The 24,913-nt window shown below is 38.6% G+C and overlaps 1 protein-coding gene and 1 pseudogene across 1 annotated transcript in view; one reads left to right on the forward strand and one right to left on the reverse strand.

Moving 5' to 3' along the window:
- Positions 1-24,913, forward strand: part of LOC122696532 (transmembrane protease serine 11E-like) — a 120,831-nt gene that overhangs the window by 92,298 nt on the left and 3,620 nt on the right. Inside the window, exons 7-11 of the mRNA XM_043906623.1 lie at positions 6,522-6,685; positions 10,482-10,520; positions 13,398-13,575; positions 15,063-15,322; positions 16,152-16,294. Coding sequence (XP_043762558.1) covers positions 6,522-6,685; positions 10,482-10,520; positions 13,398-13,575; positions 15,063-15,322; positions 16,152-16,294 — 784 coding nt within the window. The remainder of the gene's footprint in view (positions 1-6,521; positions 6,686-10,481; positions 10,521-13,397; positions 13,576-15,062; positions 15,323-16,151; positions 16,295-24,913) is intronic.
- Positions 2,132-3,608, reverse strand: LOC122696206 (annotated as a pseudogene).

Consider the following 24,913-nt stretch of genomic DNA (forward strand, 5'->3'; position numbering starts at 1 on the left):
TAGCTTTGACCTTACAGAATTTTGTCGGCAAGGTAATATCTTTGCTTTTTAATATGCTGTCTAGGTTTGTCATAGCTTTTCTTCCAAGGTGTAAGCTTCTTTCAATTTCATTTCTGACATTACACAGCCTCAACCATCAGCAGAAATTTGGATTAAAGGCTTACTGAGCATAGCCTTGCCCACCAGAACAAGACCCAGTTTTCCCCACAGCCAATCCCTCCCATCAGGAAGCTTGCACAAGCATCTTGTCCATCAGAGGGAAGACAGAATGAAGACCTCAATCATGGATCACAACCTTGCCTAACTCAATGAAACCATGAGTCATGATGTGTAGGGCCACCCAAGAGAGATGGGTCATGGTGGAGAGTTCTGATAAAATGTGGCCTACTGGAGAAGGGAATGGCAAACCACATCAGCATTTTTGCCTCGAGAACCCCATGAACAATATGAAAAGGCAAAAAGACATGACAGTGAAAGATGAAGCCCTCAGGTCAGTAGGTGTCCAATATGCTACTGGAGAAGAACTATTGCTCCTTGCAACTAAAGCAAAGACAAACCTAGACAGTGTATTAAAAAGAAGAGACCTTACTTTTCCTACAAAAGTCCATATAGTCAATGTTATGGTTTTTCCAGTAGTCATTATGGATGTGACAGCTGGACAATAAAAAAGGTTGAGTGCTGAAGAATTGATGCCTTTGAACTGTGGCGGTAGAGAAGAATCTTGAGATTCCCTTTGGACAGCAAGGAGATCAAATCAGCCAATCCTAAAGGAAATCAACCCTGATTATTCAGTGGAAAGACTGATACTGAAGCCAAAGCTCCAATACTTTGGCCACTTGATGCGAAGAGCCAACTCACTGGAAAAGACTCTGATGCTGGGCAGGATTGAAGGCAGGAGGAGAAGGGGATGACAGAGGATGAGATGGTTGGATAGCATCACCAACTCAATGGACATAAGTTTGAGCAAACTTTGAGAGTTGGTGAAGGACAGGGAAGCCAGGCATGATGCAGTCCATGGGGTTGCAAAGAGTCAGACGTGACTGAGCAACTGAAAAACAACAACCAATTCTATCTTCTGAATCACTTTCTAATTTATTTACCCCTTCATCCCAGAAATCTTGCTATTCATTATTCTTTCTTCTATTATCATAATATAAAGATGTGCAAATTTGTTGGAAAGATAAAGTCAGCCTTAGAGATATTGATTTGAGATACTAAGTGATCCTATGAGCCTGAAATATGAGTCTGACATAAGGGAGGAAATGGAAACTGAGTTGAAGACATAAATTTGCTCAACATCAGCTCAGAGTATTAGAAAGTGTGGGTGTCAACAGAATTTCTCAAAAAAGGGGTAATGCAAGAAAAAAAGGATGGTGAAGAAAACTTGAGGAATGACATATTTAAGGAAACAGAAGAAAAATAGCAAACTAGGAAATAGACAGGAAAGGAGCAGGCAAAGCAAAGAATCGAGAGAGGCACCACTGAAACTAGTAACAGGAAGTTTTGGTGAGGGAGTGGTCAACATTGACAAGATTCCTGAGAGACCAAGTAATATGACTAGAAAGAATCCATGGGAAATGTCAAGGAGGAAGTCATTAGTGTTCAAGTAGAGAAATGACTCAGTTGAACAGAAGGGGAGGAAGTAGACTGCAGTGAAGTAAATGTGAGGTAGAATGTAATTTACCCATTCAAGAAGGTTTTCTGTGATATGAAGGTGTGAGGTAAATCATATAGCTGGGGTAGTGGGAGGTTTTGTTTTTGTGTCTATCAGCCAGCCAGTAGATGAATAGTTTATGGGAAAGAAGAAAAGAGTAAATAATGGATGTATGGGGTGCTGTGGCAATGAAAAGGGGGATGAGATATATAACAATGATCCCTTTAAAGCTCTATTTTTCCAGATTACAAAAGCAATACGAAATTGTGTAAAATTCAAATAACATAATACTACAAAAAACAGAAAGCAAAAGTCCCCTCTTTAATAGTTTCATGCTCAGAAATAACACATCTTTTTTTTTTTTTTCAAAGTCATGGCCACTTTATTGTCAGTGTGTGGCAGGGGCCTCAGTCATGATAGAGACACAGGAGGCAGCCAAGGAGGGTGGGAGGGTATCCATGTAGCCCTCCCAGGGGGCTAATCATTCAGCGGTCAGTGGTCTGGGCCACAGGGTTCCATGAACTTCTCCACAAGGCCCATAAATAGGTCTCGGACATCCTTATTGTGGGTCAGCTTGGAGGCCACATTCTTCAGCCCCCAGGACCTGGCTTCCATCTTCGAGAAGACACGGAACTTTCCCCAGAGGGTAGTTTGATCTCCTTCAAGTCCTGGAGACTCTCCTCCTCAAAGTTAGCATCCATGTCATCCACCTAGGAGTCTGCAACTCTGAGGGTCCAGTTTGGGACCCTCATGAACTCAGCACAGAAGGCAAAATCCCAGAAGCTCAGAGACTGCAGTTTTTTCCTTCTCTGTCTCAAAACGATTGTTGGCGAAGAAGACAATGGCTGCATAGTCCCTGGCCAGTCGCTCGAACAGGAGGAAGTGCTGCTGGGTGTTGTCGACCAGGGAGTCCTTCATTTCCTCTACCACCTTTAAGACTCGCTTAAAGTTGTCAGACTGCCTCCAGTAGCTCTTGAGGGTGATGCCGGTTTTGGTTCCTATGTCATCCAGGTCTTTCTTGGTGCCCTTGGACAGATTCTTGCCCAGCGCCTCCCGCACGAAGGCCTGATCAGCGGCAGAGTCCCTCTAGATGAACAGTGCCTGTTGAGAGAGCAGGATCTGGAAGATGAGCTGGTGCCGCAGTTTTGGTGGTGCATGGAGCAGGTGCTCAAGCACATGGAAATTACCATAGTGGTCCATGGTGTCGCTCTGAAGCATCGCTGCTGTGGTGCCAGGCTGCTTCAGGATCCCCCAGCAAGCACACCCTCAGGGCCACCAAGTACTCACCAAATCACCATCCAGCCAGAGGTGATACACATCCTCATTGATGAGGGTCATGTTCCCCATGAAGATGTCCAGCTCGCTGGTCACAGAGATGCCAAGAGCCCCAGTAGGAGGAAGGACTGCTTTGGCCAGCACACAGCCATCCAACACATCTTATTAGTAATTTATTTTTAATATTTTCCCAATGACTGCATATATATTTAGCTGGCTATATAGTTTTTCACTACAAGTGTATGTCAAGATTGATTTAGCCATTGCCTTTTTGATGGACCCTTGGGTTGTTAACAATATTTTTTGATTTAAAGATAAAGTTAAGATGCTGTATGTATACATATCTCCTTGCACTGAAAGAGTGTATTTTGAAGATTAAACTTCTAAAAGTAGAAATGCTGCATCAGAGAGGATGGATAATCAAATTTATAACAGATAAACCGCCTTGCAAAAATGAGAGTCTAGTTGGTATTCCTATCTACAATTTAGGAGCACAGGAGTTGATGCAGCATACAGGTGAGAAGTAAGATTCTTTGGGGTTCTGGTTTAAGATGGTGAAGCAGGAAGAAAAAATCACCTCCTCCCATGGACTCACTGAATCTACAGATACAGAAGAAACAATTTTCTCTTAAAAAAAAAGCAAAAAACCCCAAAGGTTGACTGAGTAACTACTGCACATTGGGCAAATGAGAAGAAAGTCACATTGAAGCAGGTTGGAGAGGCTGGGACACAATCCTGCAATAAATCCTTTTCTGCCACACCAGGAAAAAATCTCAAACCCAGAGATTCTCCCTGATGAGTGAAAAGTTTGAACCCCAAATCAGGTACCTCAACTTTTTTTTTTTTTTAATTTTTTTATTAGTTGGAGGCTAATTACTTCACAACATTTCAGTGGGTTTTGTCACACATTGATATGAATCAGCCATAGATTTACACGTATTCCCCATCCCGATCCCCCCTCCCACCTCCCTCTCCACCCGATTCCTCTGGGTTTTCCCAGTGCAACAGGCCCGAGCACTTGTCTCATGCATCCCACCTGGGCTGGTGATCTGTTTCACCATAGATAGTATACATGCTGTTCCTTTGAAACATCCCACCCTCACCTTCTCCCACAGAGTTCAAAAGTCTGTTCTGTACTTCTGTGTCTCTTTTTCTGTTTTGCATATAGGGTTGTTGTTACCATCTTTCTAAATTCCATATATATGTGTTAGTATGCTGTAATGTTCTTTATCTTTCTGGCTTACTTCACTCTGTATAATGGGTTCCAGTTTCATCCATCTCATTAGGACTGATTCAAATGAATTCTTTTTGATGGCTGAGTAATATTCCATGGTGTATATGTACCACAGCTTCCTTATCCATTCATCTGCTGATGGGCATCTAGGTTGCTTCCATGTCCTGGCTATTATAAACAGTGCTGCGATGAACGTAGGGGTGCACGTGTCTCTTTCAGATCTGGTTTCCTCAGTGTGTATGCCCAGAAGTGGTATTGCTGGGTCATATGGCAGTTCTATTTCCAGTTTTTTAAGGAATCTCCACACTGTTTTCCATAGTGGCTGCACTAGTTTGCATTCCCACCAACAGTGTAAGAGAGTTCCCTTTTCTCCACACCCTCTCCAGCATTTATTGCTTGTAGACTTTTGGATAGCAGCCATCCTGACTGGCGTGTAATGGTACCTCATTGTGGTTTTGATTTGCATTTCTCTAATAATGAGTGATGTTGAGCATCTTTTCATGTGTTTGTTAGCCATCTGTATGTCTTCTTTGGAGAAATGTCTGTTTAGTTCTTTGGCCCATTTTTTGATTGGGTCATTTATTTTTCTGGAATTGAGCTTCAGGAGTTGCTTGTATATTTTTGAGATTAATCCTTTGTCTGTTGCTTCATTTGCTATTATTTTCTCCCAATCTGAGGGCTGTCTTTTCACCTTACTTATAGTTTCCTTTGTAGTGCAAAAGCTTTTAAGTTTCATTAGGTCCCATTTGTTTAGTTTTGCTTTTATTTCCAATATTCTGGGAGGTGGGTCATAAAGGATCTTGCTGTGATTTATGTCGGAGAGTGTTTTGCCTATGTTCTCCTCTAGGAGTTTGATAGTTTCTGGTCTGACATTTAGATCTTTAATCCATTTTGAGTTTATTTTTGTGTATGATGTTAGAAAGTGTTCTAGTTTCATTCTTTTACAAGTGGTTGACCAGTTTTCCCAGCACCACTTGTTAAAGAGGTTGTCTTTTTTCCATTGTATATCCTTGCCTCCTTTGTCAAAGATAAGGTGTCCATAGGTTCGTGGATTTATCTCTGGGCTTTCTATTCTGTTCCATTGATCTATATTTCTGTCTTTGAGGCACCTCAGCTTTTAAGACCTGTACCTAGAGACAAGCCTCCAAAACATCTAACTCTGAAAATGAACAGGAGTCAAGTGCTGAGTGGAGACAAAAATGGCAACCCACTCCAGTACTCTTGCTGGGAAATCCCATGGACGGAGGAGCGTGGTAGGCTGCAGTCCATGTGGTTGTGAAGAGTCGGACACGACTGAGCGACTTCACTTTCACTTTTCACTTTCATGCATTGGAGAAGGAAATGGCAACCCACTCCAGTGTTCTTGCCTGGAGAATCCCAGGGACGGGGGAGCCTGGTGAGCTGCCGTCTACGGGGTCGCACAGAGTCGGACACGACTTAGCAGCAGCAGCCGCAAGTGCTGAGAGCTACAAAATTGTATCTATCTAGGAGATGGCTCTTAGAGCGCCCATGCACTTGGACTCACCCTCCTCAGGGCCCAGCACAGTGGCAGCCTATTGCACCCAGACTGAAAGGGAACTGGTTGTGATTGTGAAAGAAGGGGTAGAGTATAGACTGAGAATGAGAAAGAGTAGTCAAGCGTGGTTCCAAAGTGGTAATTCATTCAAATAATGCTAAGGCTCATTAACACTTTGTTGTGGAAATAAAATCACATGAAGTCAAGACAACTTGGTCAAACTTTCTAATGTTTTCAGGATTAGCAGTTGTTTAGAAGAACCTGAAGATTACTTAGGAGAAATCACTGGATTTAATTAATCCTATTTGATAATTTTGAATGGTTGACAAGAAAATTGTCTTTTGATGTTAATAACCCAAGTATTTAACTAGAACCTATGGTGGTAAGGAAGATCATAGGCTACTAGTTGACTGTCAGAAAGGCTGAGATGAGAGTTTTGAATGTGGCAAACAATAGGAATATTGTTGTTGTTGTTCAGTTCCTAAATCATATCTGACTCTTTGTGACTCCATGGACTGTAGCATGCCAGGCTTTCCTGTCCTTCACTATCTCCTACAGTTTGCTTAGACTCATGTCTGCTGAGTCATGATGCCATCCAACCATCTCATCCTCTGTCACCCCTTTCTCCTCCTGCCCTCTGTCTTTCCCAGCATCAGGAATATAGAAGAAAACAAATTAGATCTTTTAAAATTGCATTTACATATTTTTTTGTGTGTGTTTGTGTTTCAAATGAGTTATAAAGAAAAAATAGAGTATGATATTGCCATAAATCTTATTTGTATATTAACCTTTTAAAACTGTATTTCTCTCTCTTTTTTCTTTTTTCTTTTTTTGGTCAACAGTAAAGAGGAACATGGAGTGTTGGCTCATATGCTGCTGATTTTTAGATTTCCTTCTACTGAGGACCCTGAAACCATCAATAAAATAATACAACATGTCCTACATGAGAAGCTGCAAGATGCTGTAGGACCCCCTAAATTAGATCCTGAATCAGTTGAAATTAAAAGTAAGTTTATTTCTTCTAATTCAATTCTCTTACATAGAATAACTGGTTTTGGGCACTAATCTTTAAAAGTTTTTGGATGTTTTTCATTATGGGGTCTTGCCACCAACAGAATACTTCTTTGGGACTAAATTTATCCAAATGAAGTTTTTAAAATTTTAATACTACTTTAACTTACATCTCCCCTGCAAGTCTGTCATTTTCTTGTGAGACAGGATTCTTTTTCTATATTGGGCCTTATACTTTAGCTATAGAATCCAATGATGAATGGAAAAAGTGGCTCTGTGTATTTATCCCTCTTCCTGTTGCTTACTTTTTATGTTCTGAGTGTAATGGCTTATATGCTACTGATTTTTAGATTTTGTGAAAGATTCATGCTATCTACCTATTTTCATTCAAATGTCATTAATAAACCTTATTAGCTTCTTCTCTTAGGCCCTTTTCTGATGAAATGTATATCATGTATCTTTTGGCAAAAATTATTTTTGGTATATTTTATAACTAACTTGAAAAATCTAAATTTTTTGTTTTTGTCAGGGCAAGGGAACAAGATAAACTGTGATAGGCCCTCATAACTAGAAAGTGAAAAAATACAAGACCCTCAGGAGAAATATAAAATTGGTTAAAAGCTCAGTCATATGCTATAGAACAGTGTTAGTCTCTAGAAACTGTGTACCAGCCACATGTATATTCTTAAAGTTTCTGGTAGCCACATTAAAAAAGTAAAAGTAAACATGTGAAATGTGTTTAATTAATTTATGCATTTAACCCAATATATCCAAAGTAGTACTATTTCAATGAGTAGTTCATTTAACTGTTTACTAGTTGAAATAATGCAATTTGTAATACATTGTATTCACAATGTAATTCATATTGACAAATAGTCCATGTAAATATTTTTCATGAGATTTGAAATTGATTGTATAGTTTATATTTATAATGCACGTCAGTTTGGCCACATTTCAAGCGCTTACTAGGCACATGTGGCTGGTGAATAAAGTATTGGATATGGCAGCACTAGAAACTACAGAATAAAGCACAAGTAGAAAGAAGGAATAAAAGTCCTAATATAAACACTGACAGATGTAACTAGAGACCAAACCTGGTGGTTAGTCCCTCTGCTTGCTTAGAAACGGCAGCCCACTAGTCATGGCCAGCTATTAGTATGTAATTTGTGGGGCCAGTGAGAAGTGAAAGTCTGAGACTCTGAAAAAGCAATTAGACAGTGCTGTTAAAGGTAGTAAGATATATGATTTTTCTTTCATGATTTTTCTTGATTTGTCATGGTATTTTTATTTATTAATTAATGATAGTCTAAATGAAAAAGTGGAGAAGGAAATGGCAACCCACTCCAGTACTCTTGCCTGGGAAATCCCATGGATGGAGGAGCCTGCAGTCCATGGGGTCGTGAAGAGTCGGAAACGACTGAGCGATTTCACTTTCACTTTTCACTTTCATGCATTGGAGAAGGAAATGGCAACCCACTCCAGTGTTCTTGCCTGGAGAATTCCAGGGATGGGGGAGCTGGTGGGCTGCCGTCTATGGGGTCGCAAAGAGTCAGACACGACTGAAGCAACTTAGCATCAGCAGCAGCAGTAAGTGAAAAAGTCAAAATTTTAAATTAGTAGCATGAGATTTGCTGTTCACCTTTATATTGTGAAATGTCAATTTCAAATGCAAATATAAAAGCATTTAATTTTTATTTGGAATCATGAAAACTATGCAACTGTATTTCATAGCTTATCCATGCATACATCTTGGTTACCAGATCAAAAGAAACACTAGAGAGGTCTAGCTCAACATTGTTTATTTCCCTTCTAGATACAGGCACATTTTACCAGTGCTCTCTACCTTCAGCTTATGTGAGGAAGGACCAAAACATCCTTCTATATCATTATTTTCAGTTAAAGCTTTTGGCTAATACAAAGAAGTAATGGGCAGAAGAAAGGGTATGGTAGGTCCCTTAGTCATTTATGTTTATTTGAATGCCATTACTTCTTTAGTGTTCTAAGCAAGTTCTGGTTCAAACAGAAAACTTGGCTTCCTGGGGCTGTCAGTAACCTCTGTTTATATAGCGGTAGACATCACACACTATCTTGTACTCATTTTGAGTTTGCTGAACATTGTGGGGCCATTGGAATTCTTATTTCAAAGAATATCATGAATAACACATTCAAAAGGGGTAGCATGAATCCATGTACACGTGGCATATATCTCCTCTGCTCATGCCATACTCAATTATCCTGTCAAACTTCACTTCCAAACACAAATTATGAGATACAATTATTACGAATTTCAACACAGTGAGCATTAAACCAAGTGCAAGGTCATGCTGAGTATAGGACTTGGTGCAGATACATAAATCATGCATCCATGATGTCAACTCTGTTGGTGGTACATAAAAAGAAAGAAAGAAAGAAATTCAACAAAGTAAATTTAAAGATCTAATTGACTTTATTTAATGATTCATGGATTGGGCAGCACTCTGCCTTAGTGGACAGATGGGAACTCTGAGGAGCTGTACAAAATAGAAGACTTTTATGGCCAGAAGGAGACAAGACAAAGAAGTTTTCTGGCAAAGTGGATTGTGTCAGGAAAGGGCAACTTCATTTGGGAAACAATGGGGGTCAGCAGACAGATTACTTCACTAGCGCTGACTAGGTAATTCCAGGTTCACTGATTAAAGGTCGCCTTCCTGAAATAGGTTGAAACTGCAATTAGGCTAGATGTTAAGTTTGGCTTACTGATGTGGGACTTAGCACAATGACTCCATTTTGAGTCTTTTATTTATTTTTTTAATAGTATCAACATGCAAAGCCCAGATTTTCTCTAGGAAAAGCTTGAAATAAAGAATAGAATATTGAAATAGGGAGACTTGTGGTGGTGTTTTTAAATATTTACTGAGAATAAATGGCCACTTCTTCATCATTTTTTCATTTTCCCCAAATGTAGCCAGAATAAAGTCAGAAAAGTCGTGATTTTTTGTGAATCAAAACTGTTAAATACTAAAGAAATTAACATTATTATTATTTTTTTTTTACATTTAGAAATCCTATCTTGCCATGTTCAAAGAAAAATAGGTTCATTCATTAGAAATCTACTGAATCAGGAAATTTGAGTATTGAGAATTTTATGTAACTATTGGTTGGTTTAGCATTTGGATAAGATTATGGCCTGATTGTTGAGCTAAGGAGCCCCTGGCTAGAGTTGAATGACAATTTGAGGGCAAATTGTCTTGCTAAAACTTTAGCAAAAAGAAGACCAAGAAATGGACAGCATTGGTTTTCAGTGGGAGTGAGAACTAATTTATGAACATGCACTAGGGTATGTTGTACAGATGGAACTATGCTAATGAGTTTGGTAAAACAAATAATACAAAAATAATGGTCAATAAAAATATGATTGCATTTGGGGAATCAATACTGCGATTTAGAATAGGATTTCCCCCTAAAAGCTATGGACTAGCTGCATCCTATTTCCTGCTATATAACTCAGATTCCTGGGATTCAGGACAAACTCAGAATTACCGGGAAAAGGAAAAGGAATTTACAGTATAAAGATGCTCTTTAGGTGACTTTTAGCCACACTAAAGTTTAAGAAACTGTTCAAATCTCCCTTCTCCCCAAGAAAATGAATATACTATGTCTATGATAAACTGTGTTGCTTTTTGAAAGTTTTACATCATACAGATACTATCTTTTAATGGAATTGAGCAACCTTTAGTATTTTAGGTACTCAGAGGCATTATGAAATTCTCATGTGCAGACCCTGTTCTATTGACCATTTCTGTGTGTTTCAGAAATCAACAAGACAGAAACAGACAACTTCCTGAACAATTGTAAGTTTAACACACTTATTAAAATTGCATTACCTGAATGAAAAAAGTTAACTTTAGATTATTTAAGTTTATTTTATCAGTATTATGGGGTCAGAATAAAGTTTGATTTGTGCACATCTCATGGTATTTATCTTACCTCTGAAGGTAAGGTTTATCTTACCTTTTATTGAAAAAGGATAAAAACTGGGAGGATTTTGAAATGGATGTATGGGGCCTGTGGCAGATTTGTAGTAGAAGTGAGTGGTACAGTTGTTAAAGAAAAAGCAAAAATATTTCTTAACATTCTGATTGCAGATATCTACAATATATCCTCATGAAAATTTTCTAAAGATTGTATAAAAGTAATTTGTATATTGATATTTTTCAGCTAAAGGCAGAAACTTAGTGCTACTCCACACTAAATAAAGTCTTGATGTTATTAATCTCATATTGTAAGAATTGCTGACAATTATGGGACTGGGGTTCTCCAAGTCAGGCTTCAACAATACATGAACCGTGAACTTCCAGATGTTCAAGCTAGCCGGTTTTAGAAAAGGCAGAGGAACCAGAGATCAAATTGCCAACATCCACTAGATCATCAAAAAAGCAAGAGAGTTTCAGAAAAACATCTGTTTCTGTTTATTGACTATGCCAAAGCCTTTGACTGTGTGGATCACCATAAACTGTGGAAAATTCTGAAAGAAATGGGAACATCAGACCACCTGACCTGTCTCTTGAGAAATCTGTATGCCAGTCAGGAAGCAACAGTTAGAACTGGACATGGAACAACAGACTGATTCCAAATAGGAAAAGGAGTACATCAAGACCATATATTGTCACCCTGCTTATTTAACTTATATGTAGAGTACAACGTGAGAAACATTGGGCTGGATGAAGCACAAGCTGGAATCAAGATATCTGGAAGAAATATCAATAACCTCAGATATGCAGGTACACCACCCTTCTGACAGAAAGCAAAGAAGAACTAAAGAGGCTCTTGATGAAAGTGAAAGAGGAGAAAGAAAAAGTTGGCTTAAAGCTCAGCATTCAGAAAACGAAGATCACGGCATCTGGTCCCATCACTTCATGGCAAATAGATGGGAAAACAGTGGCAGACTTTATTTTTTTGGGCTCCAAAATCACTGTAGATGATGACTGCAGCCATGAAATTAAAAGATGCTTACTCCTTGGAAGGAAAGTTATGACCCACCTAGACAGCATATTAAAAAGCAGAGACATTACTTTGCCAACAAAGGTCCATCTAGTCGAGGTTATGGTTTTTCCAGTAGTCTTGTATGGACGTGAGAGTTGGACTATAAAGAAAGCTGAGCACTGAAGAATTGATGCTTTGAACAGTGGTATTGGAGAGGAATCTTGAGAGTCTCTTGGACTGCAAGGAGATCCAACCAGTCCATCCTAAAGGAAATCAGTCCTGAATGTTCATTGGAAGGACTGACGTTGAAGCTGAAACTCCAATACTTTGGCCACCTGATGGAAAGAGATGACTCATTTGAAAAGACCCTAATGCTGGGAAAGATTGAAGGAGGGAGGGGAAGGGGTCGACAGAAGAATATATGGTTGGATGGCATCACTGACTTGTTGGACATGAGTTTGGGTAAACTCCGGGAGTTGGTGATGGACAGGGAGGCCTAGCATGCTTCAGTCCATGGGATTGCAAAGAGTTGGACATGACTAGCGACTGAATTGAACTGAAGTGATGGGACTGGTATATAGGTGGATGAAATTACTGAAGGCCCAAATGATATTTTAAAGGTATTTTAAAGGTACTGACTCAAGGCACAGTGTTTCTTCCTCCTAAGGCAGAATACCCTACCATGATTTAGAGAATATATTTGATATTTAACAGAATTACACAATACCTTTATATTAAAAGATGAAAGGAAATGCACTACTCACCAGCTCAGAATGCTGGTTAATTCACAGGCTTAACTAAATGTAAAACCAAAGAATAATCCCATTACATGGCATATCTTTTCACTACTAGTATTTACTGGGAACTAGCTATGTACTAGTGCTGTGTTAGTCAATAGGGACATAAAACTGATGATTTAATCCTTGCTTAAAGCAGCTTACACTTCAATGAGACTAGATATATGAGACTAACACACGAACACAGAATTACAAGACAGTAGTTCTCAAACGTGGAGAAGAAAATGGCAACCCACTTCAGTATTCTTGCCTAGAGAATCCCGTGGACAGAGGAGCCCGGTGGGCTGCTGTCCAGGGGGTCGCAGAGAGTCAGACACAACTGAAGCGACTTAGAAGCAGCAGCAGCAGCAGTTCTCAAACAAGGGCAATTTTGACTCCCCCAAGTGACTATGTCCTATTGTGGCATTTGGGTTATCATGATGGTTGGGGGGCAGGGATGCTGCTGGTATCTAATATGTATAGGCCAGGGATCCTTTTACACATCCTGTGATGCACAAGACGGACCCCCACAACAAAGAATTATCCATCTGAAAATGTCAATAATGCCAAGATTGAGAAACTCTTGTTATAAACAATATTCTACTACTAATATTAGATATATATACATATAATAATATATGTACTAATATATATTAATCTGTTGTATATAGAGATAAATATATACATATGTATATACATATACAGGCTTCACAGTTGCCTTAGGGATAAAGAACCCGCCTGCCAATGCAGGAGATTCAGGAGACTTGGATTTGATTCCCATGTCAGGAAGATCCTCTGGAGAAGGAAATGGCAACCCACTCCAGTATTCTTGCCTGAGAAACCCCATGGACAGAGGAGCCTGGTGGGCTACAGCCCATGGGGTTGCAAAGAGTAGGACACGACTGAGCATGCACAACACAGTTTGATACATAAAAACAATTGCTAACAAATGCATCCTCTCTTCTGCAGGTTGTGGGACACGAAGGAACAAAACCTCAGGACAGAGTCTCAGGATAGTTGGTGGAACAGAGGTACAAGAGGGTGAATGGCCATGGCAAAGTAGTCTGCAATGGGATGGGATCCATCGCTGTGGAGCAACTTTAATTAATGACACATGGCTTGTGAGTGCTGCCCACTGCTTCAGAACGTAAGTATTGAACCTTGAAAATGATTGGATGGTGGTGGTGGTTTAGTCGCTAAATCCTGTCTGACTCTTGTGACCCCATGGACTCTAGCCCTCCCAGGGTCCTCTATACATGAGATTCCCCAGGCAAGAATACTGGAGTGGGTTTCTATTTCCTTCTCCATGAGAATGACTAAGGGTAAGCAAAGGGCATTGTGCTTAGTAGAATGGAAATGCCTCATGAGAGATGAGTTTAATATAAATTAAAGATTATATACATACATATGTAAGTATATGCATGTTTTATCACAAAGGGCTTCCCTGGTGGCTTAGTTGGTAAAGAATCAGCTTGCAGTGAGGGAGACTTGGGTTCAGTCCCTGGGTTGGGAAGATCCCCTGGAGAAGGGAAAGGTTACTTCCTCCAGTATTCTGGCCTGAAATATTCCATGGACTGTATGGTCCAGGGGTCATAAAGAGTCGGACACAAGAGAGTAGGAGACACATAAATGTTAGTAAGAGGTTTTATAGTCTAGAAATGGAAATGGTATCAAAGAACATGTAGCTAAATTATCCACTGACAGTTACACAGTAATTTATCAAAGGAAGCAGGACTTTGAGAATTATCTCTGGACACTGAGCTTGGTGTGAAAAACAAGAGCCGTTTCTCAGGTAGATTCTACATATCTACCCGAGATAGATGCTAAGTGAATTGTAGTTTTGATCCTGATGGAGAAATTCTAATAAAAAATTAAATACGAAGAAATTTGGTAGTAACAAATTATATTGATACAACTGAATAGATTGATTAGTTATATTTCAAGGAATTTTGATTCAATCTTCCAACCCATTGCAAAATGCCTGAGGTATACAGGATAAGCAATGCTTTGTTAAATTATTGTGTAGCAGTTTTGATTTTCAGAGAGATGTGTGGATAGGCAACATGGTGCACACAGAATGCATATAGTTCTCTCATTCTGTACAAGATATGCTTTCCATATGTCCCTTGGAGTCATTGATGCCCAGAAATATCAAAAGGCCCTAGGATCTGGAGTAGGTGACTCAGTATGCAGAATGAAGTGCACATCCCAAGACATGCATGTTTGCTCAGTTGCTCAATCATGTCCAAGTCTTGCAACCCTGTGGACTTTAGCCCTCCAGGATCCTCTGTCCTTAAGATTCTCCAGGCAAGAATACTGGAATGGGTTGCCATTTCCCTCTCCAGGGAATCTTCCTGACCCAGGGACTGAACCTGCATCTCCTGTGTCTCCCTGCATTGGCAAGTGGCCTCTTTACCACTGAGTCACCTGGGAAACCCTAAGAAACCTGACACAGTGACCTTTCCACCTAATCTGACCCCTGACCCTTAGATTGGAAGCATTTGTATCTATGCATAGAAACTATAATTTTAAAAGGAAAACTTACTTTGACAAGTGTGTGCTAAATTATTTAATATAAATAGTTATATTAGTAACATGGTAAAGTGGGATTTGTTCCTCATACTTTATCTTCAGGTATAAGGACCCAGCCAGGTGGACTGCTTCTTTTGGAGTCACAATATATCCTCCAAAAATGAAACAAGCCCTCCGGAGGATAATTGTGCATGAAAAATACAAATATCCATCGCATGACTATGATATTTCAGTCTTAGAGCTTTCCAGGCCTGTTCCCTACACAAATGCAGTACACAAAATTTGTCTCCCCGATGCATCCCACGAGTTCCGCCCTGGTGATGAGATGTTTGTGACAGGATTTGGAGCACTGCAAAATGATGGTGAGCATCTGAGGAGAAAGTCAAATCATAGTAACCTAATTTGGTATGCTAAGGCATTTAAAGAATGGAAGGCCATTATGCCAAAATATGTTGGTGGTTTGGTCATATGGACCTGCGCCAGTCAGGTCCTACTTGGGAACTAAGTGATTTAGAAGATATGTAAATTCCTTCATGCTTTAGGTTACTTTCAAGTACATCACTACAACTATAATAATGGTGCTTGGTAAGATGGCTGAAAGAGTGAATTTGTCTGAAATTTTTACTAGGGTAATAACCACATAAGATTGTGAAGTGGGAGTGTTAGTTGCTTACTTGTGTCTGATACTCTTTGTGACTCCATGGACTGTAACCTGCCAGGCTCCTCTGTCCATGGAATTCTCTAGGCAGGAATACTGGAGTGGTTTGCCATTCCCTTCTCCAGGGGATCTTCCTCACCCAGGGATCACACCTGGATCTGCCACATTGCAGGCAGATTCTTTACTATATGAGCTGCCAGGGTATTAACCACATAAGAGATTAGGGATCATTAATACTTACACCTCATTGTGAAGATCAGAGAATCATAAAACTACCATCTTTCCCTACTGAAATTAACTTCTAAGCCTAATAATGACATAGAAATTACTTAAGCAACTTACGGTTCTTTCCTAGGCACCTAACTTCATTTAAAATAGTTATACTTCATTTCCCAAATACCACTGTATCTGAAAAAATACATCCCTAAGATTCTATGTGCCAGCTCATCCAATAACTAATTATAAAAGACTTTCTTCAGGTTTATAGAATATATGTATATATATAAATATGATGTCTATTTTCTTCCTTTTAGGTAGCAGTCAAAATCATCTTCGGCAAGTACAGGTAGATCTTATAGACACTAAAAGCTGCAATGCACCCCAAGCTTACAATAATGCTATAACTCCTGCAATGTTATGTGCTGGCTCCTTGAAAGGAAATAGAGATGCTTGCCAGGTAAGTGATTGGCTGAATAATTTTTGTTCACCTTTTATTTTGAAATAATTACAGCTCTACAAGAAGTTGCAAAGATAGTACACAGGGGTCCCCTATAACCTTCACCAAGTATTCTCCAGTGGTTACATCTCATATAACTAGAGTAGAATATAAAAGCTAGGAATTGATCTTGGTACAAGGTGTACTTCTTGCTTTTTATCACATGTGCAAATTTGTGTCATCATCACTGCAGTTAGGAACTCTTCCGTCACCACAGAGATCTTTCTCCCTTTATAAAAACACCCATTTCCTTCCCCCATCACTTTATCATCACTAACACCTGGCAATCACCAATCTGTTTGCCATCTCTATAATTTTGTGATTTCAAGAATGTTGTGTGAGTAGAATCATACAGTAGCCTTTTTTCAGAATTCCATTTTGATTTTTTTTGTAGTTCTGCTGTATATTACAACTATTTTTAAGTGGATAAATTAAGATTTTTAGTTGGAGTTTCAGTATCAAACTCTCAAAAGTTCATAGAATAAGTAAACAGAAAAGTAGAGCAATATAGTAGACCTGAAAAGAACCATGATTTATCTATTAGTGTTTTTAACCATACTCTCTCTTTGTAGGAAAATTGTGTGGTTCCTCTAAGTTAAATACACATGACTTATCATAGTTTACTGGTGTTGAGATTTTACTAGTTTGAGTTGGATTGAAATTGAAAGCATACTTTCCCTTAAGCCTCTTTAACCTTTCATCATTCATAATATTAAATATTAATAAATATAAATATTAAATATTTCCTCTCTATAAATACTGAGAGCCACATCAGACATGTTTTTGCTTCAAATGCCAGATGTAACTTAGAAAACTTAAGAGGAGAAGGGAAGTCTATTTACTCATCGTCTGTTCTTTCTTCCCTTCTGGTTTTCTAAAATTTTTTAAAAATTATTTTTAATTGGAAGACAATTGCTTTACAATATTGTGTTGGTTTCTGCCATATGTCAGCATGAATCAACCACAGGTATACATATATCCCCTCTCTCTTGAACCTCCCTCTCACCTCCCCCCCTCTAGGTTGTCACAGAGCACCGGGTTTATTTTTTTATTTTTATTTATTTATTTTTTTTGCCTTTAATTTTTTTTATTTATTTTTTATTTATTTTTTAATTTTTTATTAGTTGGAGGCTAATTACTTCACAACATTTCAGTGGGTTTTGTCACACATTGATATGAATCAGCCATAGAGTTACATGCATTCCCCATCCCGATCCCCCCTCCCACCTCCCTCTCCACCCGATTCCTCTGGGTTTTCCCAGTGCAACAGGCCCGAGCACTTGTCTCATGCATCCCACCTGGGCTGGTGATCTGTTTCACCATAGATAATATACATGCTGTTCTTTCGAAACATCCCACCCTCACCTTCTCCCACAGAGTTCAAAAGTCTGTTCTGTACTTCTGTGTCTCTTTTTCTGTTTTGCATATAGGGTTGTTGTTACCATCTTTCTAAATTCCATATATATGTGTTAGTATGCTGTGATGTTCTTTATCTTTCTGGCTTACTTCACTCTGTATAATGGGCTCCAGTTTCATCCACCTCATTAGAACTGGTTCAAATGAATTCTTTTTAACGGCTGAGTAATATTCCATGGTGTATATGTACCACAGCTTCCTTATCCATTCATCTGCTGATGGGCATCTAGGTTGCTTCCATGTCCTGGCTATTATAAACAGTGTTGCAATGAACATTGGGGTGCACGTGTCTCTTTCAGATCTGGTTTCCTCAGTGTGTATGCCCAGAAGTGGTATTGCTGGGTCATATGGCAGTTCTATTTCGAGTTTTTTAAGAAATCTCCACACTGTTTTCCATAGTGGCTGCACTAGTTTGCATTCCCACCAACAGTGTAAGAGAGTTCCCTTTTCTCCACACCCTCTCCAGCATTTATTGCTTGTAGACTTTTGGATAGCAACCATCCTGACTGGCGTGTAATGGTACCTCATTGTGGTTTTGATTTGCATTTCTCTAATAATGAGTGATGTTGAGCATCTTTTCATGTGTTTGTTAGCCATCTGTATGTCTTCTTTGGAGAAATGTCTGTTTAGTTCTTTGGCCCATTTTTTGATTGGGTCATTTATTTTTCTGGAATTGAGCTTCAGGAGTTGCTTGTATATTTTTGAGATTAATCCGTTGTCTGTTGCTTCATTTGCTATTATTTTCTCCCAATCTGAGGGCTGTCTTTTCACCTTACTTATAGTTTCCTTTGTAGTGCAAAAGCTTTTAAGTTTCATTAGGCCCCATTTGTTTAGTTTTGCTTTTATTTCCAATATTCTGGGAGGTGGGTCATAGAGGATCTTGCTGTGATTTATGTTGGAGAGTGTTTTGCCTATGTTCTCCTCTAGGAGTTTTATAGTTTCTGATCTTACATTTAGATCTTTAATCCATTTTGAGTTTATTTTTGTGTATGGTGTTAGAAAGTGTTCTAGTTTCATTCTTTTACAAGTGGTTGACCAGTTTTCCCAGCACCACTTGTTAAAGAGGTTGTCTTTTTTCCATTGAATATCCTTGCCTCCTTTGTCAAAGATAAGGTGTCCATAGGTTCGTGGATTTATCTCTGGGCTTTCTATTCTGTTCCATTGATCTTCTTTCTCAAGATTACTTTGGCTATTCGAGGTTTTTTGTATTTCCATACAAATTGTGAAATTATTTGTTCTAGTTCTGTGAAAAATACCGTTGGTAGCTTGATAGGAATTGCATTGAATCTATAGATTTCTTTGGGTAGAATAGCCATTTTGATAATATTGATTCTTCCAATCCATGAACACGGTATGTTTCTCCATCTGTTTGTGTCCTCTGATTTCTTTCATCAGTGTTTTATAGTTTTCTATGTATAGGTCTTTTGTTTCTTTAGGTAGGTATACTCCTAAGTATTTTATTCTTTTTGTTGCAATGGTGAATGGTATTGTTTCCTTAATTTCTCTTTCTGTTTTTTCATTGTTAGTATATAGGAATGCAAGGGATTTCTGTGTGTTAATTTTATATCCTGCAACTTTACTATATTCATTGATTAGCTCTAGTAATTTTCTGGAAGAGTCTTTAGGGTTTTCTATGTAGAGGATCATGTCATCTGCAAACAGCGAGAGTTTCACTTCTTCTTTTCCTATCTGGATTCCTTTTACTTCTTTTTCTGCTCTGATTGCTGTGGCCAAAACTTCCAACACTATGTTGAATAGTAGTGGTGAGAGTGGGCACCCTTGTCTTGTTCCTGATTTCAGGGGAAATGCTTTCAATTTTTCACCATTGAGGGTAATGCTTGCTGTGGGTTTGTCATATATAGCTTTTATTATGTTGAGGTATGTTCCTTCTATTCCTGCTTTCTGGAGAGTTTTAATCATAAATGAGTGTTGAATTTTGTCAAAGGCTTTCTCTGCATCTATTGAGATAATCATATGGTTTTTATCTTTCAGTTTGTTAATGTGGTGTATTACATTGATTGATTTGTGGATATTAAAGAATCCTTGCATTCCTGGGATGAAGCCCACCTGGTCATGGTGTATGATTTTTTTAATATGTTCTTGGATTCTGTTTGCTAGAATTTTGTTAAGGATTTTTGCATCTATGTTCATCAGTGATATTGGCTTGTAGTTTTCTTTTTTTGTGGCATCTTTGTCTGGTTTTGGAATTAGGGTGATGGTGGCCTCATAGAATGAGTTTGGAAGTTTACCTTCCTCTGCAATTTTCTGGAAGAGTTTGAGTAAGATAGGTGTTAGCTCTTCTCTAAATTTTTGGTAGAATTCAGCTGTGAAGCCATCTGGTCCTGGGCTTTTGTTTGCTGGCAGATTTTTGATTACAGTTTCGATTTCCTTGCTTGTGATGGGTCTGTTAAGATCTTCTATTTCTTCCTGGTTCAGTTTTGGAAAGTTATACTTTTCTAAGAATTTGTCCATTTCTTCCAAGTTGTCCATTTTATTGGCATAGAGCTGCTGGTAGTAGTCTCTTATGATCCTTTGTATTTCAGTGTTGTCTGTTGTGATCTCTCCATTTTCATTTCTAATTTTGTTAATTTGGTTCTTCTCTCTTTGTTTCTTAATGAGTCTTGCTAATGGTTTGTCAATTTTGTTTATTTTTTCAAAAAACCAGCTTTTAGCTTTGTTGATTTTTGCTATGGTCTCTTTAGTTTCTTTTGCATTTATTTCTGCCCTAATTTTTAAGATTTCTTTCCTTCTGCTAACCCTGGGGTTCTTCATTTCTTCCTTCTCTAATTGCTTTAGGTGTAGAGTTAGGTTATTTATATTACTTTTTTCTTGTTTCTTGATGTAAGCCTGTAATGCTATGAACCTTCCCCTTAGCACTGCTTTTACAGTGTCCCATAGGTTTTGGGTTGTTGTGTTTTCATTTTCATTCATTTCTACACATATTTTGATTTCTTTTTTGATTTCTTCTATGATTTGTTTGTTATTCAGAAGCGTGTTATTTAGCCTCCATATGTTTGAATTTTTAACAATTTTTTCCCTATAATTGAGATCTGATCTTACTGCCCTGTGGTCAGAAAAGATGACTGGAATGATTTCAATTTTTTTGAATTTTCCAAGACCAGATTTATGGCCCAGGATGTGATCTATTCTGGAGAAGCTTCCGTGTAGAGCACCGGGTTTAAACTCCCTGCATTATACAGCAAATTCCTACTAGCTATCTGTTTTACACATGGCAATGTATATGTTTAAAATTCTTTTTATATCATTTCTTTTCTGTTTCAGAAACTTCCTTTCGTCATTTTTTTTTTTTTTTTAGTGTAGATCTGCTAGTGTCAAATTCCCTTAGATTTTCTTTGTAAAATTCTTTATTTCCTATTTATTTGTAAAGCATAATTTTGCCAGGCATATAATTTATGCTTGACAGTTGTTTTTTGTTTTTTGGTTTTTTTTTTTTAGTGCTTAAATCATGGCCTCTATAATTTATAATAGGAACTTGCTGTTATTAGAATTGTTTTTCTCTTGCAGATGAAGTGTCATTTTTTTCTTGCTGTGTTCAAGGTTTATTCTTTGTCTTTAGTTTTCAGAAGTTTGAGTTTGTGTCTTGGCAGGGATTTCTCTTGGTTATACTGCTTAGGGCTTGCTCAGCTTTTTAATCTGCAAGTTTATGCCCTTTGACAAACTTGGGAAAGTTTCAGCCTTTATTTCTTTGAAAAATTTTCAGCTTCATTTTGGAATCCAATAATAGGTATGTTAGCTCTTTCATTATGCTCTCAGAGATCTCTGAGTTTCTGTTCATATTTTTTCCACTCCTCTTTCTGTGTGTTCAGATTGAGCAATTTCTGTCATTCTATCTTCAGTTTCATTGATTTTGTTTTCATTTCCATCATCTCCTTCATTTTTCTGTTAAACATTTCTAGTGGGCTTTTTTTTTTTTTTTTTTTTGATTATTGGATTTTTTGTTTGTTTCATGATGGAAATTGCCCATTAAGACATTTTTGTGATGACTGCTTTAAAACCTTTGTCAGATAATTCCAACATCTGTCATCTCAGTGTCAGTGTCTGATTGATTGCCTTTTCTTATTCGAGTCAAAATTTTCCTGGTTCTTGGTATTGGGAGATTTTCAGATATATCCTGGACATTTTGGATATTATGTTATGAGTTTTGGCATCTTATTTAAATCTTCTGTTTTTACAGGACTCCTCTGACATGCCAGTGGAGGGGGTAGGGGAATGAGGTAGCACTTCCCCCACTCATTTTCCCCTGACACCAAGGTGGGGAAAGAGACCTCTGTTATTGCTGGATGGAGGTGGAATTGCAGGCTTCTCACTAGGGTTTCCTTTATGGCTCAGCTGGTAAAGAATCCACCTTCAATGCTGGAGACCTGGGTTTGATCCCTCAGTTGAGAAGATCCCCTGGAGAAAGAAAAGGCTACCCATTCCAGTCAGTACTCTGGCCTGGAGAATTCCATGGACTGTACAGTCCATGGAGTCATAAAGAGTCGGACACAACTGAGCCACTTTCACTAAGTGTGGGATTTTTTTTTTTAAGATGGGAGAAAATTATTAAATTTATTTTATTTTTTGGCCATGTGGTGCCCGGCATACAGGATCTTAGTTCCCCGACCAGTGATCCAACTCACGCTCCCTACACTGGACTGCCAGAAAAGCCCCGAAACTTATTAAATCTAATTTTTTTAAAAAAAATACCATTTTAAAACGTATATACCATTTTTCCTCCTCACCCTTCTTGATGGAGGAACAGAAAATCCCCTCACACCCTCCATTTAGGGGATTTCACATATAAAGTCTGGGATGGTGAGGATGAAGTAAAAAAAATACCATTCTGGATGGAGGCAACTTGTTACTGCTTCCCTTGTGGCCTCCACTGACTTCATGGGATAATGCCTTTATCACTGCTTGGCTCTCCACTAGGTCTGTTCTGACATCAGCCTAGAGGGAGAGAGTTCTGCCTCATTGGTACTGGGGGGTAATTCATGCTCCCCAGCTGGTTACCACAGGGGAGGAAGAGGAAGGCTTCATCATCACCTGGCAGGGATGAAAGAGAGGCTCCCCACTCAGCCTCTCTGACACCAGTCAGGTGGGGATTGCCTTACAGAATCCTTATATTCTGTAAGGGTGGAAGTCCAGTCTCCCCACTTGGCCCTTGCTGATGGGGTTGGGATGGGACCACACTTTTTTCTGTGACTGACTCACAGTGTGTACACATCACCCAGTTTATACATTATCAACTCATGACCAATCTTATTTCATTCCTACATATTTTAACCCCAACCTTCTTCTTCCCATCCTCAACTCCAGATCTGTTTTGAAGTAAATCACAGTTGTTTATAATTTCATTTGAAAATATGCTACCTCTTCTATTAATACAATGCCTTTTTGATGATAGTATTAGATGTGAATGTCTCATAAATTTGGGGAACTAAAGAGGAGAAACCAAGTTTGGCTGCTTTTCTGTTTTAGGAGGAATCTGGTACTTCCCCCTCTCATAAATCATGAATAACTTTATATGCAGAAACCTTTACTTGGGTCTCTTACTCCCTCCCCTCAGTGGCATGTGGCTACATCCTCTTAAAATATGATCTTGTTTCGGGTTCTATAATCCTGAAATATGCTGATTTCCTCCCCCCCTTTTCCAACAACTCATTTCTGGTTCCTTATTTTGGTTTCTCTTTATTTCCCTCTCTGCCTGTCTCTAAGTCTGACTGTTCCTTAAGACTCATCTATTTTTTCTCTGCATATACCTTCAAAGAAATTACCTTTTCTTTAAGTTAGCTGTCACTTTAATGTCTTCCAAATCTACATCTCCAAAATTAATCTCTTGCCCAAATTCAGTCTCACATTTCCACATACTCCCAAACCATTTCCATTTATATGTTTTAAGTTGTTAGTATAAGACTAACTTTTATATATGTTCCATCTTAGACTCAACAGTCATTCAGTCAACTCAGTCGCTCAGCCATGTCTGACTGTTTGCGACCCCATGGACTGCAGCATGCCAGGCTTCCCTGTCCATGAAATGCTTTTTTCATTTCAAGTTTTTCATTTATGTGGTTGGCTTTCATTATTCTTGAAATCTTTTAGTTTTAAATCTCTTTCACATGTAATCAATTAAATCATAGAATATTTTAGCCTTACTATTTCTACCATATTTATCTCCTTGTCTCCATTCTTTCTGTTAAGAACTTAATCTATTGCTTCATTGCTTCATATCTTAATCACTAAAACTGGTTTCTTGTTTAGCTTCTGGCTTTAAGTTTCTGTTCCGATATGTACATTCTTTTGTAAAAAAATTTAGTGGAGTAGTTGATTTACAATGTTGTGCTAGTTTCTGCTGTACATCAAAGTGAATCAGCTATACATACCCATATTCTTGAATAAACTTCCTGTTCTGTTTCTCATTAAACCACTCACTAAAAATAACTGCATTTAAGGGGGAAATAGCAGGAGATACAGACCAACTGACCCCTCAAAAGTTATGCAACTTTGTAACCAGAGAATTAACAACATCATCAACAGCAAAAATAATTGTACCTTGAAAAATAACAGTGTAGGTAGGCAGATTGCCCAGGGTGGCTGGTGGCTGACTGAGGGAAAAGTTAAAAATGCACAAAAACAATAGAGTAGAAATACTGAAAACAAAAAGAAATACTGGCTTGTTGAGGGTGAGACAATGCATATGGGAGTGCAGCTCTGGGCAGAGGAGGAAGTACAGCCTGGCAGGACCCGAGAATTAAGCGAGGATGGGGTGTGCCTCTCTGGGTAGGGAGAAGGGTTCCTGGGCATGAACACTCTTAACATTTTCTTAAACTAGAGCCTCCAAGGCTTCTGCCTGTGCAGTAACTGAGCTGAGACCTTTTTTTCCTGGAAATTGCAGTTCTACTCCCATTATTCTGGTTCCCTTGCCTAAGTCAAAACACCTATAAGCCATCACAACTTCCACTTTGTACTGATGTAACTCCCCTATTCACCAATCACATGTGAGCTAACTAGTGTTAACAGAACCAACTGTCTCTTTCTCCATTTGATACTTGCTGGACATCACCTTACTTTTCAGCTTGTATTGCTGTTAGACTCACTGCTGTCTTTTTTCCTTAATTACTTTATTATCAGACTCATTCACTCCTGTCTCTTAAACAGATTTAA

Source organism: Cervus elaphus, chromosome 6 (genome assembly GCF_910594005.1).
Source record: "Cervus elaphus chromosome 6, mCerEla1.1, whole genome shotgun sequence".
Classification (NCBI taxonomy): domain Eukaryota; kingdom Metazoa; phylum Chordata; class Mammalia; order Artiodactyla; family Cervidae; genus Cervus; species Cervus elaphus.